Source organism: Pristiophorus japonicus, chromosome 19 (genome assembly GCF_044704955.1).
Source record: "Pristiophorus japonicus isolate sPriJap1 chromosome 19, sPriJap1.hap1, whole genome shotgun sequence".
NCBI classification, from domain to species: Eukaryota; Metazoa; Chordata; class Chondrichthyes; family Pristiophoridae; genus Pristiophorus; species Pristiophorus japonicus.
Genome location: NC_091995.1, coordinates 43777272 through 43797990, shown reverse-complemented (window position 1 = coordinate 43797990; position 20719 = coordinate 43777272). Strand labels below are relative to the sequence as shown.

Sequence of the window (20719 nt, the reverse complement as noted above, 5' to 3'; positions counted from 1 at the left end):
TTGGAGACCAGTGCCCACATGGAACTGGGTTGAGACTGTCCCAAGGGGTGGCGGGATGAGGTTTCTCAAAGACAGCAGACAGCAGAGATCTGCCTCCCATCGGTCAGGGCTGGATTCGAACCCAAGGCCCGAAGGTGAAAGGTCAGCATCTAACCCACTTGCACCGACTGGGTTCCCTGCATGGGTTCTCGTAGAATTCAGCGTATTCCAGAATCATAGCCGTAAGAACTACGGCGATTAGGTTTATGCTTTATACAGCACATAGGAGCAGGCATCGGACATTTAGCCCCTCGAGCCTGTTCCGCCATTCAGTAGGATTATGGCTGATCTGATCTTGGCCTCAGCTCCACTTCCCTGCCCACTCCCCATAACCCTTGACTCCTTTATCGCTCAAAAATCTGTCTATCTCTGCCTTAAATATATTCAATGACCCAGCCTCCACAGCTCTCTGGGGCAGAGAATTCCACAGATTTACAACCCACTGAGAGAAGGAATTCCTCCTCATCTCCGTTCTAAATGGGCGACCCGCTTATTCTGAAACTACGCCTCCAGTTCTGAATTCCCCCACGAGGGGAAACATCCTCTCTGCATCTACCCTGAGAATCTTACATGTTTAATAAGATCACCTCTCATTCTTCTAAACTCTAATGAGTAAAGGACCAACCTGCTTCTTCACATGACAACCCCTTCATGTCAGAAATCAACCTAGTGAACCTTCTCTGAACTGCCTCCAGTGCAAGTATATCCTTCCTTAAATAAGGAGACCAAAACTGTACGCAGTACTCCAGGTGTGGCCTCACCAATACCCTGTACAGCTGTAGCACGACACAACTCAACACAAGGCCACGCCATTGCCTCAGCCTGGTACATGGAACCATGCCCCCCCCCCACCACCCTTCCCGGAGGTAAAGCCCCTAGACCTCTCCGTCATCGGCTCTCTGAAAGTTGCAGTCATTGAAGGGAATCGAAAATATAGCCATCAGGCGTGATTTGCAGCCTACTTACAGGATTGCCCTTGGGTCCATCGTCACCAGTGGGTCCTTTGGTTCCTGCCGGCCCAGCAGTGCCTGGTTGTCCAGACTCTCCTTTCTCTCCTCTTTCACCTTTAGGACCCTGTTTATAAAAAAAGACAAAACGAAAACGGGCAGGTTATTGTGCACCTGATAGATCGACACTCATTTTTTAGGCTCACTCTGGTTTTTTCTCCCAGCCACGCTCCCCCCTCTTGCTGGGCTCTGGTTCCAGTCCGTACCTGGCCTGCCTTCAGCCTGGAGCGACAGCCCGATCTGGCTCCGTCCTCACCCAGTTTCCCCGTGCCTGCGGAGGTGGGAAGTACAGCTCAGAGCAGGATGGGCAGCCACCTTTTGTTGTCCCAGCAAGACAGAAAGCAGCAACTCGCCTTTAAACAGCGGCCCTACGCAGATAGAAAAGTGTCCCGTGTCGCTTTGCCGAGGGCCGGCCAGGTAAAAATGGGACACAAAGCAAAGGAGGAGGGAGATATTAGGACGGGTGACTTGGTCAAAGAAGTGGGTTTTAAGGAGGGTTTCGGAGGAGGAGAGGGAGCTGGAGAGCTTTGGGAAGGGAGTTCCCAGAGCGTGGGGCCTGGGAGACTGAAGGCACGGCCACCAATGGGAAGGGAACCATTTGATAGGCGGAAGTTCGAACCATTTCCTTCGGGTCAGATCTGTGTTAATCAGCTCAGACTAGCCCCAAGTGTGGACTATTCAGCCAATGCACCAGAATTAAACACAACGTAATTGCAGGTGTTCCTCATGTGCACAATGGGCTGGATTTTACGGGCCTGTCCGCCTCTGTTTTCGCCCTGGAGGGGCGCCAATGCCGGTGGTGTGCTCTTCTGGGCGGGTGGCCAGCTTGCAGCACCCCGCCGGAGTTTTTGGGGCTGATCTCGGCGGGACGCGGGGCATTACCGCCTGGAAGAGGTGAGCTGGTTGCAACATTGGCTCGATGTTGAGTCCCGCCACGCCGAGGATCGAGCTGTGCTGGGACCGCCTGTGAAAACGGCGGTCCGTCTGTTACCGGTTGCAGTGAGGTAAGTAATGTCCACCTCAGGAAAATGTGATTGGTTTTTCTTCTATTTTCTTTTGCGATTTATGTTGTGGTGGCGTGGGCTGCGTATTGGGAATGTTTTTGGTATTTTATTTTCAGTGTTTTTTTTTCTCCCCGGGTCTCTCTCAGAGCACTCCCAGGCCAGCTGTTTAGCTGGGGATTATCACTTGCTCAGCCAGCCTAGTGCCCTGAGAGAGGTGTATAATGCCTTCCTTACCGCTCCGCCCCACACTCAGGGCCCAGCTGCCCAATTTTGCTGACTGAGGTGCAAACTTTACCGCCCTGCCGCCATTACTGACCTGAAATGAGCAAAGTCGAAAACCCAGCCCCTAATTGTTTAGCAGGGGAGGGATCACCCTCTGTATCACTTCCAACCTCCTCCCCTCCACGCCATCCCACGATTGAGTGACACATGCGTCTGAGACCAGTGCAACTCAATGCCTGAGGTTCTGACGGGGGGGGGGGTTGGGTACCGGATCATTGCATCTCCCTGCCCTGCCCACGCAGCTATCTATCTCTCCCAGTCAGACTTGCCGACAGTTGACCACTCTCTACACTTATTTCTCAACCCTTTCGATGTCGCGGGGCCCCAATAGCTCGTCGCCTGGACGAGTTCCCAGATCCCGGATGGAGTACGTACCCTGCGGCCGGGAACGCCTTGGATTCCTGGAGTCCCAGATTCACCAGATTCACCCTGTAGAGAAAGACGGCATTTATTGTACGGATGAAGCGAATGACAATTACGGCAGCTCGATAGATGTTCTCGATAGTTCAGATCAATTTACAGCAAAGTCCACCCCAACTCCACCCTCAGGGTTGTCAGCCAGTTATAACATACAAGATTAAATGTCAAACTCATTGAAATATACATTCTAGTTAAAGAGTGACCCTTTCTCTTGTGTCTCTATGTCCGGTCCACTGGTTATCCGTTTCACCTTACAGTGTGGCCACGCATAGTCCCTCTGGTTTACTGATCATTGAACTCACTATATACCACCTTCTTTCTGTTGACATCGAATCACAATATCCTCTATTCTCAGTCTCTCCAAGAACCTCTTAACTAGGTCCATTCTCGCCTGCGTTAGTTTTCCCTTGATCTATAGGCTTTGAAACTCCAAGCACGGCATGGTCTCGCCATCACCTAGGAACATAGGAACAGGAGGAGGCCATTCAGCCCCTCGAGCCTTTTCCACCATTCAATGTGATCATGACGGATCTGTGACCTAACTCCATCAACCTGCCTTTGCCCCATATCCCTTAATACCTTTGGGTAACAGAAGGCTATCAATCTCAGATTTAAAATTAATTGACCTAGCATCAATTGCTGCTTGCGGAAGAGAGTTCCAAACTTCCACCACCCTTTGTGTGTCGAAGTGTTTCCTAATTTCACCCCTGAAAGTTCTAACATTTACACGATGCCCCCTAGTCCTAGAATCCCCAACCAGCGAAAATAGTTTCTCTCCATCTACCCTATCTGTTCCCCTTAATATCCTGAAAACTTCAATCGGATTCCCCTTTAACCTTCTAAATTCTGGGGAATACAACCCTAATTTGTGTAATCTCTCCTCGTAACTTAACCCTTGAAGTCTGGGTATCATTCTGGTAAACCTGCGCTGCACTCCCTCCAACGCCAATATATCCTCCCTAAGGTGTGGAGCCCAGAACTGCTCACAGTGCTCCAGCTGTGGTCTAACCAGAGATTTGTACAGCTGCAGTATAACTTCTATCTCCTTGTATTCTAGTCCTCTGGATATAAATCCCATTAGCCTTTTTGATAATTTTCTGTACCTGTTCACCTCGGGAGTTCGCTCTGCTTAGATTATTTCCAATCCCACCTGTGGTCCCTACACTTGAGATTTCCCAATACAACAAGCAACTTTTTAGTGTTCCTCTGTCCAGTTTATTAACTGTTCATCTGACTCCATGATCCAGAATTAGTGCTGATTGAATTGACCATCCTTTCCCGAGAATATATAGATCACGTCGAGCCTACAGTGGCCCAGCTGGCCCATGCCAGTGTTTATGCTCCACACGAGTCTCCTCCGACCCCTCTTTGTCTAACCCTATCAGCATATCCCTCTATTCTCATGTGTTTATTCAGCTTCCCCTTAAATACATCAATACTATTCTCCCTGTGGGAGTGAGTTCCACATTCTCACCACTCTCTGGGTAAAGAAGTTCTTCCTGAATTCCCCTATTGGATTTATTAGTAATAAGAACATAAGAAATAGGAGCAGGACGAGGCCCTACAGCCCCTCGAGCCTGCTCCGCCATTCAATAAGATCATGGCTGATCACCGACCTCAACTCCACTTTCCCGTCCAATTTCCATATCCCTTGATTCCCCGAGACTCCAAAAATCTATCTAATTCATCCTTGAATATATTCAGAAACTCAGCACCCACAGCCCTCTGAGGCAGAGAATTCCAAAGATTCACAACCCTGTGAGAGAAGAAATTCCACCTCATCTCTGTCCTAAACAGCTGATCCCTTACCCTGAGACTGTGCCCCCTGGTTCTCGACACTCCAGCCAGGGGGAAACAACCTCTCAGCATCTACCCTGTCAATCCCCCTCAGAGTCTTTGTGCGTTTCAATGAGATCACCTCTCATTCTTCTAAACTCCAGAGAGTATAGGGCCGTTCTACACAATCTCTCATCATTAGACATCTCTCTCATCCCAGGAATCAATCTCGTGAACCTTTATTGTACCGCCTCCAAGGCAAGTATATCCTTCCTTCGATAAGGAGACCATAACTGTGCACAGTACTCCAGGTGTGGTCTCACCAAGGCCCTGTGCAATTGTAGCAAGACTATTGATTAGCTTCTATTGACGACGTCTCGTTTCGGACTCTCCCACAAGTGGAAATATCTTCTCTCCGTCTAATCTATCGAACCCCTTTCATAAACTGAAAGACCTCTATCAGGTCAGCTCCTCAGCCTTCCCTTTCCTTGCGTTATACTAAACTAGAACGTCACCCCGATTCCACAGTTGAGTCAGCATTTCCGACTTGGCTTACCTTTTCACCGATAGACCCTGGGTTGCCGAGACCTCCGGGAGGACCTTGGGGACCCTGGGAGCAAAAAGAGGATAAGAACGGGGGGTCAGAGGTAAGCACGGCCATGGGTTTGCAAAGTGCGGACTCAAACTAGTAAATGAAGCTGAACTTACGTCGGCTCCGGATGGACCTGCTGGGCCTCTGGGACCTGGGGGGCCGGGCGGACCCTGTGGAGGGAAAGACAAGGAGAATCAGGAGGGGCAATGGCCGAGGACAGTGCAGGCGGAGGTTAACAGCAGAGTGTGGAGCTCAGGCTTGTCCTGACCATTGCTGTTGCACAAAGAACAAACAGAGAAATATACACCTGGCCCTCACAGAGCGAGGTCAGCAACGGTCTCTTATAATCTCATCGTTAGCGGCAACACAACACCGTTAAAATCCAAGAGACCTGAACACAACTCACCATGGGACCAACGTCGCCCGTTTCACCCTTCTCTCCTGAAGGCCCGGGCATTCCCTGAAATATAAAACAATGTACGTCAGTTCGTGACCAGAGAATCACACCCCACATCACATTCTACTCACCCACTGCACTGTACAATCCAGAGTGGCACAGTGTGTGTGGGGGGGATCGTAAGGTAAGGTGGCACAGTGAGTGTGGGGGGGGGAGATAGTAAGGTAAGGTGGCACAGTGTGTGTGGGGGGGGAGATCGTAAGGTAAGGTGGCACAGTGTGTGTGGGGGGGGGGGAGATCGTAAGGTAAGGTGGCACACTGTGTGTGTGTGGGGGGGGGGGATCGTAAGGTAAGGTGGCACAGTGAGTGTGGGGGAGGGGGATCGTAAGGTAAGGTGGCACAGTGTGTGGGGGGGGGAGATCGTAAGTTAAGGTGGCACAGTGTGTGGGGGGGGGAGATAGTAAGGTAAGGTGGCACAGTGAGTGTGGGGGGGGGGAGATCGTAAGTTAAGGTGGCACAGTGTGTGTGGGGGGGGGGGATCGTAAGGTAAGGTGGCACAGTGAGTGTGGGGGGGGGGATCGTAAGGTAAGGTGGCACAGTGTGTGGGGGTGTGGGGGGAGGGGATCGTAAGGAAGGTATACACTCTAAGCAGAGTGAGCAGGAGCAGATGCTTGCGCACCTGTAAACAATCATTCCAACAACCAGCTCATCGGCTTTGGGACCTCCTTCCACAGGAACATCAAGTGAGATGATTACCTGCTGTTGGGTCATGGAGGTAAGGGGTCGATCTCCACAACCGGAGCTGTGACAGGGGTCAGGGGTCAATCACCGCAACCGGAGCTGTGACAGGGGTCAGGGGTCGATCTCCACAACCGGAGCTGCGACAGAGGTCAGGGGTTGATCTCCACAACCGGAGCTGTGACAGGGGTCAGGGGTTGATCTCCGCAACCGGAGCTGTGACAGGGGTCAGGGGTCGATCTCCACACCGGAACAGGGTCAGGGGTCGATCTTCGCAACCGGAGCTGTGACAGGGGTCAGGGGTCGATCTCCACAACCGGAGCTGTGACAGGGGTCAGGGGTCGATCTCCACACCGGAGCAGGGTCAGGGGTCGATCTTCGCAACCGGAGCTGCGACAGGGGTCAGGGGTCTATCTCCACACCGGAGCTGTGACGGGGGTCAGGGGTCGATCTCCACACCGGAGCAGGGTCAGGGGTCGATCTTCGCAACCGGAGCTGTGACAGGGGTCAGGGGTTGATCTCCACAACTGGAGCTGTGACAGGGATCAGGGGGTCACACTCCCCAACCTACAGCCGTCAATCTCCCTGTCCCAATTCCTGCATTGTACAAGCAGAATTTCTGTGGGGGTTGAACGTAGCAAGGGGGGATTTCTCAATGATTTCATTCCCATTCCCCTTTACAACAACAACTTGTATTTATATCGCGGTTTTAACATAGTGAAACATCCCAAGGCGCTTCACAGGTGTGCTATCAAACAAAGAATTTGACACCGAGCCGCATAAGTAGAAATGAGGTTAGGTGACCAGTTGGTCAAAGAGGTAGGTTTTAAGGAATGTCTTGAAGGAGGAAAGAGAGGTCGAGAGGCGGAGAGGTTTAGGGAGGGAGTTCCAGAGCTTGGCAACAGAAGGCACGGCCACCAATGGTTGAGTGATTATAATCTGGGATGCTCAAGAGGATGGAATTAGAGGAGTGCAGACATCTCGGGGCGGTGGGGGCTGGAAGGGATTACAGAGATCGGGAGCGGGACTCGGTGCGAGTTAGGACACGGGCAGCGGAGGTTTGGATCACCTCTAGTTTACGCAGGGTAGAATGTGGGAGGCCAGCCAGGAGTGTGTTGGAATAGTCAAGTCCAGAGGTAACAAAGGCGTGGATGAGGGTTTCAGCAGCCTGAGGGGGGGGCGCGCGGGGGGGCGAGAAGTGCTGGAATTTGGCCACAAACAACGTGCGGAGACCCCCGGCAAGCAGCTTGCATCACTCGTCCCCCCCTCTCCCTTCCACAGTGTGCCCCCACTCCCCCCTCCCCCACCCCAGTGCGACACTAATCCCCCTCCCTCTCAGTGTGCCCCCCTCCCCCACCCCCAGTGTGACACTAATCCCCCTCCCCCCACAGTGTGCCCCCCTACCCCCTCCCCCACCCCCAGTGTGACACTATTCCTCCTCCCTCCCCGCAGTGTACCCTCTCCCCCACCCCCAGTGCGACACTATTCCTCCTCCCCCCCGCAGTGTGCCCCCCTCCCCCTCCCCACCCCCAGTGCGACACTAATCCCCCTCCCCCCTGCAGTGTGCCCCCCTCCCCCACCCCCAGTCCGACACTATTCCTCCTCCCCCCCGCAGTGTGCCCCCCTCCCCCTCCCCACCCCCAGTGCGACACTAATCCCCCTCCCCCCTGCAGTGTGCCCCCCTCCCCCACCCCCAGTCCGACACTAATCCCCCTTCCCCCGCAGTGTGCCCCCTCCCCCCCCAGTGCGACACTAATCCCCCTTCCCCCGCAGTGTGCCCCCCTCCCCCACTCCCAGTGTGACACTAATCCCCCTTCCCCCGCAGTGTGCCCCCCTCCCCCAACCCCAGTGCGACACTATTCCCCCTCCCCCACTCACAGTGTGCCCCCTCCCCCCCAGTGCGACACTATTCCGCCCTCCCAGGCCCAGGAAGTTGAGCACCGAGCATCACCACCGTCCCTTTCCTTTCAATCTTTCTGCGGACCAGGTTCAGACACTCACCTGCAGACCGATTGGACCAGGTGACCCTGGGAACCCTCGTGGGCCTTCGTCCCCCTTTGCTCCGAAATATCCTTGCTGGCCTCTGGCCCCAGTTTCTCCATCAGCGCCCTGAGGACACAGAATCCGCAGTGAGGGACGACACAGCAACCGTGTCCGGCGGGAGAAGCCCCCTCGGCCGGTCGACCCCGCCTACCCGCGATGCTGGCTCGCCGGCCTTTCCAACAAGCTGCAATCCCATTGGTGGGCAAGAGCCTGCTGAGATCCTTCTCGACACCCACCAGGGTCTCTTGGCCCACCGTTGGTCTGCTCCAGCTGCTTACAGCGGATCAGAAAAGTACCATGATGGTCACTGAGGGGAGATGTCCTCAGTGGGTTCAGTCAGCCAGTGTTGAGGCCTTGTCCTACAACTGAGGGGGTCACTTCAAGCCACAACGATGAACATGCTTTCTAACTGGCAATCGGCATCCATCCCGTGAACTGCAGGGAACGGACGAGAGCCACGAATGTACTTCCCATCGACTATCTAGGCGCTAAAGGAGCGTGGGATGGTGAGCCTGCCAATAGTAGTGAGTCTCAACCGTGAATAATCCTCGCTACTCAGCGAGTACAGCTGGACCTTTTGCCAAACCTGAAGCATAGGAACCTAGGAAAAGGAGCAGGCCATTCAGCCCCTCGAGCCTGCTCCGCCATTCAGTGAGATTGCGGCTGATCTACGACCTAACTCCATTTCTATAGCGCCTACCATTACCTCAGGAGGTCCCAAAGCACTTTGCAGCCAATGAATCACTTTTGAAGTGCAGTCACTGTTGTAATGTGGGAAAGACGGCAGCCAATTGCGCACAGAAAGCTCCCACAAACAGCACTGTGATAATAGGAACCTAGGAACAGGAGCAGTCCATTCATCCCCTCGGTCCTGTTCCACCATTCAATGTGATCATGGCTGATCTATAACCTAACTCCATATACCCGCCTTTGGCCCATATCCCTTAATACCTGTTGGTTAACAAAATGCTATCAATTGCAGAAGAGTGTTCCAAACTTCTACCAACCTTTGTGTGTAGAAGTCTTTCCTAATTTCACTCCTGAAAGTTCTGACTCTAATTTTTAGACTGTGTCCCCTAGTCCTAGAATCCCCAACCAGCGGAAATAGTTTTTCTCTCTCTACCCGATCAGTTCCCCTTAATATCTTTAAAACCACATTCCATGTTCAAAGTAGAAACCGTTGGGGGTAATGTTAATCTAACTCACCAGGCAGGAGTCCCATGGGATGGGACGGAATACCGGTCTTACACCCCAATATTACACCCCGCCCAATATTACACCCTGCCCAATATTACACCCCGCCCAATATTACAGCCCTGCCCAATATTACAGCCCTACCCAATATTACAGCCCGCCCAATATTACACCCTGCCCAATATTACAGCCAGCCCAATATTACAGCCTGCCCAAAATTACGCCCCGCCCAATATTACGCCCCGCCCAATATTACACCCCGTTGACTTCAATGGGGAGTAAAATTGGGCGGGGGGTGGGGTGTAAACCGAGCGTCACCCCCCCATTCCCATCAACTTCCCCACGGACGGCTTCGGTTAAAATTGCCCCCTGTGTTTTTGCTGATTCGCTTTTCTGAATTTACCACAGTTTTATTTCGGGGTCTGATTTTTATCCCCCGTTGATATTCTCCACTTTCGGTAACCTCAAAGAAGGTTGGGTTTTTAAACTGGTGATTATAAACTGGCCTCAATGATCACCTGTACATATCTGAAACTCCGCTCCAAAGATACAGCTAGCCTCGACAGGAACTAGAGCAATTATGTAGAGCTGACTTGTCTGAACTGGAATCTCATTATCTGTCCAATATCCTATTGTTCAGAACCTTTCTCATATAGTGCGTTTCACCACCTCCCAAAGCGCTTTACAGCCAATGGAATACTTCTTGAAGCGTAGTCACTGTTGTAACGTAGCAAAGCCAGCAAGCTCCCAGAAACAGCAATGGGATAAGGACCAGATCATCTGTTTTTTTGTTATGTTGCTTGAGGGACAAATATTGGCCCCAGGACACCAGGGATAACTCCCCTGCTCTTCTTCAAAATAGTGGCCGTGGGATCTTTTACATCCACCTGAGAGAGCAGACAGGGACTTGGGTTTAACGCCTTATCAGAAAAATGGTGCCTCCGACAGTGCAGCACTCCACTAGGAGTGTCAGCCTAGATTTATGCATGCAACTCACTGGATTGGGACTCGAACCCACAACCTGCTGACTCAAAGGTGAGGGGGCTATCCACTGAGCTATGACTGACACTGCAATCAATGCACGTGGACAAACCGAAGGTGCTGAAAGCTCACTGCATCCCACGAACGATGGACACTTACCGAAGGACCTGGCTGACCAACGGGACCAATCGGGCCTGGAGGACCAGGGGGACCCTGCACAAGGTAAAAAAACACACACACAGGAAAATGGTCAGCAAAAGATAATTAAAGACAGAAATTGTTAACCAGCTGTGTTTAGATAATACAGAGGGCAATACAACATTTTATGCATTTCTGTAAATCTACATTCCCACTTAAAAGACCCAACTGATTTTCTGTAGCCGCCGATTTAATTTAATGTCAAATAATGGTGGCGGCTGGTGGAAGCTCTGAATTGCATTGAGCCAGAGATGGGGAGGGAGAGGGCGGGGGTGAGGGGGGTGGCGGGGGTAGTGACCATGACAATGGTGTGTGATCCTGATCGATATTTATTACGAATTAAATACCAGCGTTGATTATATTTTTACTGCCAGTTTTCTGGCCTGCTGTCCTAACGGCACAGACTGCTCACTGGAGCACACCCCACAGGTGAAAGTTGCTCGCTGGTACCTTTCCAAGTGTTCATAGTTCACGTGTGGGCCCGAAAATCAAAGCCCCGATAGTCTACAGAGCTTAGACAGTCAGGTCCACTTATTCCACAGGGCCTCAACACCACACCATTACACCAAGGCACTGATATTCCACAAGGCCTGGACACCAAGGCACTGATATTCCACAAGGCCTGGACACCAAGGCACTGCTATTCCACAAGGCCTGGACACCAAGGCTCTGATATTTCACAAGGCCTGGACACCAAGGGCCTGATATTTCACGGGGCCTGGACACCAAGGCTCTGATATTCCACAAGGCCTGGACACCAAGGGCCTGATATTTCACGGGGCTGGACACCAAGGCTCTGATATTCCACAAGGCCTGGACACCAAGGGCCTGATATTTCACAAGGCCTGAACACCAAGGCTCTGATATTCCATGAGGCCTGGACACCAAGGCTCTGATATTCCACAAGGCCTGGACACCAAGGGCCTGATATTTCACAAGTCCTGGACACCAAGGCTCTGATATTCCATGAGGCCTAGACACCAAGGCTCTGATATTTCACAAGTCCTGGACACCAAGGCTCTGATATTCCACAAGGCCTGGACACCAAGGGCCTGATATTTCACAAGTCCTGGACACCAAGGCTCTGATATTCCATGAGGCCTGGACACCAAGGGCCTGATATTCCACAAGGCCTGGACACCAAGGGCCTGATATTCCACAAGGCCTGGACACCAAGGCTCTGATATTTCACAAGGCCTGGACACCAAGGCTCTGATATTTCACAAGTCCTGGACACCAAGGCTCTGATATTTCACAAGGCCTGGACACCAAGGGCCTGATATTTCACAAGGCCTGGACACCAAGGGCCTGATATTTCACGGGGCCTGGACACCAAGGCCCTGATATTTCACGGGGCCTGGACACCAAGGGCCTGATATTTCACGGGGCCTGGACACCAAGGCTCTGATATTTCACAAGGCCTGGACACCAAGGCTCTGATATTTCACAAGGCCTGGACACCAAGGGCCTGATATTTCACAAGGCCTGGACACCAAGGGCCTGATATTTCACGGGGCCTAGACACCAAGGCCCTGATATTTCACGGGGCCTGGACACCAAGGCCCTGATATTTCACGGGGCCTGGACACCAAGGCCCTGATATTTCTCAAGGCCTGGACACCAAGGCCCTGATATTTCTCAAGGCCTGGACACGAAAGGGTCGAAATTAGGTTGACAATGCCACGGCGCCGAAGAGGGCCGGCTAACGGGCGGCAAAGAACTTACCGTTGGCGTGGGAGTGGGTTCCTCGGCTCACGGTAAATGTAGTTGGGCAGTGGGGGCGGCACCAAGAGGTAACGCTGCGCGCTCTACCGTCACCCACCTGGGGCTGTCATCGGCGCCACGGCTGGGAAATTAGGTCGGTTCGGTGGCCTTACCGGCAGGTGTTCGCGCAGCCTGGGAAAACTGTCGGGACGTCAGGGACCCCGGGGCGGTATCGTCCAGGGATCAAGGTGAGTTGTTACCTTTAACTTTTTTCAGCATTTATACATTAATGGCACAGTGGGGAAGTGTGGGTGCAGGTTGAGTTTTTTTACCGACCGTGGGGACATTCAGTCGGCCTCCTGAGCGACCGCCCCATTGAACGCCGGAGGCTGAGTGTGCAATGCCACGTTTAGTGCTGCTCTCTCATCTTTGGGCGGAAGAACTGAAGTTGTCCGTTTGAGGCGGCGATTACCGCCCGGCGATAAAATCACCTTTCAGGCAGCGGTACCGACTTTCGACCCCCCCCGTTTGCCCCGCCACCCCCCGAGTCTCATCCTATGGTTTGGTTTAGTGCACTGTAATATAGAGCTCCCCCTAATGGACTACTGATGTACTGCAACTGTTGATGTAAATACATCATCATCATCATCGGCAGTCCCTCGGAATCAAGGAAGACTTGCTTCCACTCCTGAAGTGAGTTCTTTGGTGGCTGTACAGTCCAATACGAGAGCCACAGACTCTGTCACAGGTGGGACAGATAGTCATTGAGGGGAGGGGTGGGTGGGACAGATTTGCCACATGCTCTTTCCGCTGCCTGCGCTTGATTTCTGCATGCTCTCGGCGTTGAGACTCAAGGTGCTCAGCGCCCTCCCGGATGCACTTCCTCCACTTAGGGCGGCCTTTGGCCAGGGATTCCCAGGTGTCAGTGGAGACGTTGCACTTTGTCAGGGAGGCTTTGAGGATGTCCATGTAACGTTTCCTCTGCCCACCTTTGGCTCATTTGCCGTGTAGGAGCTCCGAGTAGAGCACTTGCTTTGGGCGTCTCGAGTCTGGCATGCGAACTATGTGGCCTGCCCAGCGGAGCTGATCGAGTGTGGTCAGTGCTTCAATGCTGGGGATGTTAGCCTGAATGGGGACGCTGATGTTGCTGCACCTGTCCTCCCAGGGGATTTGTACAATAAAAGGATTAGGTGACGTGACAAGTTCCTGCAGAGCCATCTTGTATGTAATGTGCTTAGTGACGTCGTAAAGAATATATCACACTGCAGACATAGAGAGAGTCTGGGATAATGCCCATTTAGTTACCCCCTTCCGTCCGATTGCCACGGTTAGTTCGGCATGTGAAGATTCACACAGATTTAGGGCTCATGCACCCGGGCACTATGTCCTCTCCCGGTATATGAATGTCAGTGTGGAATGAAGGATGGTGAATCAACAGTGGTACTCACATGTTCGCCTTTGTTACCCTTCCTTCCCTTATGTCCCGGCTCGCCAAGTTCACCCTGAAAAAAGAGGAGGAAAAAGAAAACTTCACTTAGGAGTGATCTGTGCACATAATTGAATCAGAAAACCCACCAGTTGGCTTCAATCGCTCGATTGTATTTGAATTGTGAGCGGATTCTGGACTGCTCGCTCTGGGTCCCAAAAGGTGACGGTCAGGCTCGTTCCATGAGAACTGAGTCCTGAACTTTCTGTTCACATGAAACCTACACCACAAGTACTTCCTGTTCACGGGACAGGATTAGAAACATAGAAACATAGAAAATAGGTGCGGGAGTAGGCCATTCGGCCCTTCGAGCCTGCACCGCCATTCAATAAGATCATGGCTGATCATTCCCTCAGTACCCCTTTCCTGCTTTCTCTCCATACCCCTTGATCCCTTTAGCCGTAAGGGCCATATCTAACTCCCTCTTGAATATATCCATTGACTGGCATCAACAACTCTCTGCGGCAGGGAATTCCACAGGTTAACAACTCTCTGAGTGAAGAGGTTTCTCCTCATCTCAGTCCTAAATGGCCTACCCCTTATCCTAAGACTCTGTCCCCTGGTTCTGGACTTCCCCAACATCGGGAACATTCTTCCCGCATCTAACCTGTCCAGTCCCGTCAGAATCTTGTAAGTTTCTATGAGATCCCCTCTCATCCTTCTAAACTCCTGTGTATAAAGGCCCAGTTGATCCAGTCTCTCCTCATATGTCAGTCCTGCCAACCCGGGAATCAGTCTGGTGAACCTTCGCTGCACTCCCTCAATAGCAAGAATGTCCTTCCTCAGATTAGGAGACCAAAACTGAACACAATATTCCAGGTGAGGCCTCACCAAGGCCCTGTACAACTGCAGTATGACCTCCCTGCTCCTATACTCAAATCCACTAGCTATGAAGGCCAACATACCATTTGCCTTCTTCACCGCCTGCTGTACCTGCATGCCAACTTTCAATGACTGATGAACCATGACACCCAGGTCTCGTTGCACCTCCCCTTTTCCTAATCTACCGCATTCAGATAATATTCTGCCTTCCTGTTTTTGCCCCCAAAGTGGATAACCTCACATTTATTCACATTATACTGCATCTGCCATGCATTTGCCCACTCACCTAACCTGTCTAAGTCACCCTGCAGCCTCTTAGTGTCCTCCTCACAGCTCACACCGCCACCTGGCTTAGTGTTGTCTGCAAACTTGTACTGTATATTGTAAAGAGCTGGGGTCCCAGCACTGAGCCCTGCGGTACTCCACTGGTCTCTGCCTGCCATTCTGAAAAGGACCCGTTTATCCCGACTCTCTGCTTCCTGTCTGCCAACCAGTTCTCGATCCACGTCAGTATATTACCCCCAATACCATGTGCTTTGATTTTGCACACCAATCTCTTGTGCGGGACCTTGTCAAAAGCCTTTTGAAAATCCAAATACACCACATCCACTGGTTCTCCCTTGTCCACTCTACTAGTTACATCCTCAAAAAATTCCAGAAGATTCATCAAGCATGATTTCCCTTTCATAAATCCATGCTGACTTGGTCCGATCCTGTCACTGCTTTCCAAATGTGCTGCTATTTCATTTTTAATAATTGATTCCAACATTTTCCCCACTACTGATGTCAGGCTAATCGGTCTATAATTACCCGTTTTCTCTCTCCCTCCTTTTTTAAACAGTGGTGTTACATTAGCTACCCTCCAGTCCATAGGAACTGATCCACAGTCGACAGACTGTTGCAAAATGATCACCAATGCATCCCATATTTCTATGACCACTTCCTTAAGTACTCTGGGATGCAGACTATCAGGCCCCAGGGATTTATCGGCCTTCAATCCCATCAATTTCCCTAACACAATTTCCTGCTTTATAAGGATATCCTTCAATTCCTCCTTCTCATGAGACCCTCGGTCCCCTAGTATTTCCGGAAGATTATTTGTGTCTTCCTTCGTGAAGACAGAACCAAAGTATTTGTTTAACTGGTCCGCCATTTCTTTGTTCCCCATTATAAATTCACCTGAATCTGATTGCAAGGGACCTACGTTTGTTTTCACTAATCTTTTTCTCTTCACGTATCTAAAGAACTTTTGCAGTCAGTTTTTATGTTCCCAGCAAGCTTCCTCTCATACTCTATCTTCCCCTCCTAGTTAAACCCTTTGTCCTCCCCTGCTGTATTACAAAATTCTCCCAGTCCTCAGGATTGCTGCTTTTTCTGGCCAATTTATATGCCTCTTCCTTGGATTTAACACTATCCTTAATTTCCCTCGTTAGCCATGGTTGAGCCACCTTCCCCGTTTTATTTTTACTTCAGACAGGGATGTACAATTGTTGAAGTTCATCCATGTGATCTTTAAATGTCTGCCATTGCCTATCCACCGTCAACCCTTTAAGTATCACTCGCCAGTCTATTCTAGCCAATTCACACCTCATACCGTCGAAGTTACCGTTCCTTAAGTTCAGGACCCTGGTCTCTGAATTAACCGAGTCACTCTCCATCTTAATGAAGAATTCTACCATATTACATCGGATATATGGCACAGAAACAGGCCATTCGGCCCAACCAGTCTGTGCCGGCGTTTATGCTCCACTCGAGCCTTCTCCCGTCTTTCCTCATCTAAATCTATCAGCATAACCCTCTATTCCTTTCTCCCTCATATGCTTGTCTAGCCTCCCCTTAAATACATCTATACTATTTGCTTCAACCACTCCCTGTGGTAGTGAGTTCCACATTCTCACCACTCTCTGGGTAAAGAAGTTTCTTCTGAATTCCCTATTGGATTACTTGGTGATTATCTTATATTGATGGCCGCTGGTTATGCTCTTCCCCACAAGTGGAAACATTCTCTCTGCATCCACTCTGTCTAAACTTTTCATAATTTTAAAGACCTGTATTAGGTCACCCCTCAGCCTTCTCGTTTCAAGAGAAAAAAGACGTACTTCCTGGAGCTGTGACCTATCTTTCAAATGCAGAATACTTGATGGACACCAGTTGAGCAGACAAGTGCATCTCTCCCGTAGATGGGAGTGGCAACATCCCATACTGTCCCAATCGATGAGAAGGGGCACACTGGAATGTCCCACTGCGGTTCCCAAGTTGGGAAACAACCCAACATCCATTACTTCCCCTTTCACGCCCCTCAATTTCCTTCGTCGCCAAATATCTCTACAGTTCCTTTGTTGAATTTGCCGAGATCAGCTTCCTTCTCAACGCAGACTGTTCCATATGCTCACCTCCCCCAGTACAACATAATCCACACTGCTCACCCTCCCTCCTCTCCGCTGGAGCCCATGTTCCATAACAATTAGGAGCAGGAGTTGGCCATTCGGCCCCTCGAGCTTGCCCCATCATTCAGCGAGATCATGGCTGATCTTAAGCTTTATTTTTGATCCTTTATCCCTAAAGGACATTAGGGCCTAGAAATTCAGGGTGGGCAGTAACTCTGGCGTTTGTGCCAGGCACAGAGGTCTCGCCTATCGCTATAACTTGGGGTTACCGCCCCCGACAGGAAGTGGCGCGCTAAATCAAGCACTCAACTTCCTTTCTGGGGCAGGAGTGAATTGAAGGAAAGGGCCCAAGTTGCATACTCTGCATACTTGGGGACCCACCTACCCGGCCCACCGATCGCGGCATCGTGCCCGCGTCCAAAGCGGCACCAGACCGTAAACAAAAACGGGAAATTTTTTTCAGGAATAGCCTGTTAACTTTCGGCCCGCTCGCGGCCGGCCGCCCGGTTCACTGTCACTATCGTCGCCACGCGCAGCTAAAGGGGCCATACCCAAGTTAGGGTCCAGGGCTGATGACATCACGATCTCCAGGTGCAGGAGAGCGGGGTACAACGCCATAGTACAGCTGATTACAGTCGTTAGCAGCACCATGCCCGGTTGCGCCCCGTTAGCGCCAATGGGAGGCACAAATTACCCCAATTTCTCCCCCTTGGATTTCATGACAATCAGGAAGTTTCATGGTCACCATTACCTGATACCCATTTCTTTAAATTCCTGATTTGTTTTTTTTAAATTCCCAATTCATTTAATGAACTGATTTTAAATTCCCCAGCTGCCGTGACATTTGAACTCACATCTCTGGATCATTACTCGAGGCCTCTGGATTACTGGTCCAGTAACATGACCACTATGCTCCTTGCTTCACCCTCTGTGATTCCATCAATCAGACAACTGGGCTTGAGTTTATCGGCACCCCTTACAAGCGTGAGCTCCTCAGTCAGATCCCCACCGAGCCCCACCATGTGAACATTCCCAGGCACTGCGGCCTCTCCCACAGCTCGGGTGCCTAATTCCAGGCAGCACTTTAGTTCCACATATCTAACCGAGCTAAAATGGCAGCAAGTAACCATTGTTCAGAACTAAAGCATGAGGATGCCAAGATATTGCTCTGCGGAATATATCACACAATGCGCAACGGTACAAACAAGTCAGAATGACGCACGGTCCCGTAACTACATGGACCCCATAAATACACGGGTCCCGCATCTGCACAGGTCCCCGAAATTCCACAGGGTTTCTCCCCCCCACCCAGCATCCGTGGCTATAACCCTGGCAGGAGACCACCCACAGTGTTATTGGCTGCGAACACCTGTTTACGCTCCCTCGCTGTGGAGCTCGCGTCGGTCCCTTGCCGAGGTTTTGGCAGGAAACCGGGAGGAACACTCACTCCCCCTCCGCCCACCCCCAGTCCTGCGGCCTCCGTGAGATTTTCAGGGTCCCGGTAGAATTCGAAGCGTCTTCTTGCTGGAAGAACCGTGGTTGCCCGTGAAGTGGTTGCCTTACCTTGTCACCATCCTCACCGGGAATTCCCGGCGTCCCTGCAGGTCCCGGAAGACCCACTGGACCTTGGACACCATCTCGACCAGCTGGACCGATCGGGCCCTTCTCGCCCTGCAATCAGAGATGGAAAAGGCAAGTTGTAAACGTTGCCATGCTTGGCTCAAAGACCAGCATTGCTGGCTTCCTCTCCCTCATCGTTCAGTCGACTTGTAACCGGCCGGTGTGACATTCGACACTGTTGACCTCACATTTCCACACAAGGAACGTTACTGTAATGTATTTGCTTCATGGGTTCTTTGCTTAAGAATTCACAGCAACACATTGCTATTATGAACGAGTTGGTTTATTAACAAAGGTTTAACAATCACACTACACATTACCAGTTCATCCACCAGGCTCACAACCACCTGCCTCGTCGTGGATCCCCCGAACCCAACTGGCCGGGGTTTTATTGAGTCTTGTGAACATCACGTGACGGGCTCAGCCACTCGCAACTCAACAGCTCGACAACTGTTTTAGTAGAAACGTTAATCAAATGCCCCTTTTTGGCAAGGGCATTAACACCCACAAATTAACAGCTTAAACTTTAACGCAACCTTGAATCAAATCAAAATTTGGTTGCCGGGGGTGATGATGCACCCCAGTCCCTCCGGCGCCCACCTCGCGCGGAAGGCCGCGAGCGTACCGGTGGACACCGCGTGCTCCATCTCCAGGGACACCCTGGCTCGGATGTAAGCATGGAAGAGAGGCAGGCGGTCGGGCTGAATGAGCTCAACAGCTCTGCAGACCTGTGAGCATACTCACAGGTGCATACATTACAATTCCCAAAGCCTCCCCATAAGTGAAAGACTGAGGTCAGTTTCACACTTGCACACCAGGGCAGCACTGAACCTTCTGTTCCTGGGATGAGCAACCAGACGGGTAAAGAAGCACTAAACACCCAGCCCTCGCTGCCCTGGGCAACATTAAGTGTCAGTTGAACCTGCAGTGCTGTACTGAGGTCACGTGTCGGCGAGAGTGGGTGAAGGGTAGCAGGTTCCCTTCTCTGGAGGACATGACTGAACCAGCTTGGAAGTTTAACATGTCCGTTCTCCTGGCCCCAACCCAAAAATGACTCAATTTATGGAGCACAATTTCACTACTTGTGGTGGGATTTCAATTCTTGATCTGGGTTTCCAAACCCCAATGACTAGGCTATTATAAGTTGTTTTATTTGTTCCTGGGATGTGGGCATCGCTGGCAAGTCCAGCATTTATTGGCCATCCCTAATTGCCCCTTGAGAAGGTGGTGGTGAGCCGCCTTCTTGAACCGCTGCAGTCCGTGTGGTGAAGGTGCTCCCACAGTGGTGCTAGAGAGGGAGTTCCAGGATTGTGACCCAGCGACGATGGAGGAACGGCCAATATATTTCCAAGTCAGGATGGTGTGTGACTTGGAGGGGAACGTGGAGGTGATGGTGTTCCCATGTCCTTCTAGGTGGTAGAGGCTGTGGGTTTGGGAGGTGCTGTCGAAGATGCGATCTGGGGATTAAGACTGAATCAATGGAGCCCACCTCCGCCAGTAACTTATGCTAAATGGATAATCTACATGCATCTCAACATATATTATAATTGATATGAAATAGACCCATTGAGAATGAGTGAATGTCCTCAGGAAACTCCTGCACTCTTATTGTGCTGAATAAAGGCCAATGCTCGGTCAGTGAGTTCGGTAGGAAACCCACGCACACACTTACCTCCCCCACACACACTTACCCCACCCCCCCCAAACACACACTTCCCCCCCCCACCACACACACTTCCCCCCACACACACACACTTACCCCCCCCCCACAAACACACTTCCCCACCCCCACCACACACACTTCCCCCCCACACACACACACACTTACCCTCCCCTCCCCCCCAACACACACACTTCCCCCCCCCCACACACACACTTACCCCCCACACACACACACTTACCCCCCCCCCCCACAAACACACTTCCCCCCCCACCACACACACTTACCCCCCTCACACACACACACACTTACCCTCCCCTCCCCCCCAACACACACACTTCCCCCCCCCACACACACACTTACCCCCCA

At 51.5% G+C, this 20719-nt stretch overlaps 1 protein-coding gene across 2 annotated transcripts in view; it reads right to left on the bottom strand.

The window, feature by feature from the left end:
- Positions 1-20719, bottom strand: part of LOC139229844 (collagen alpha-1(V) chain-like) — a 255106-nt gene that overhangs the window by 71079 nt on the left and 163308 nt on the right. For both annotated transcript variants that reach the window (XM_070861460.1, XM_070861459.1), the window contains exons 33-41: positions 18634-18741; positions 13824-13877; positions 10633-10686; positions 8257-8364; positions 5527-5580; positions 5237-5290; positions 5085-5138; positions 2708-2761; positions 1006-1113 (exon numbers count right to left, since the gene is read on the bottom strand). In XM_070861460.1, coding sequence (XP_070717561.1) covers positions 1006-1113; positions 2708-2761; positions 5085-5138; positions 5237-5290; positions 5527-5580; positions 8257-8364; positions 10633-10686; positions 13824-13877; positions 18634-18741 — 648 coding nt within the window. The remainder of the gene's footprint in view (positions 1-1005; positions 1114-2707; positions 2762-5084; positions 5139-5236; positions 5291-5526; positions 5581-8256; positions 8365-10632; positions 10687-13823; positions 13878-18633; positions 18742-20719) is intronic.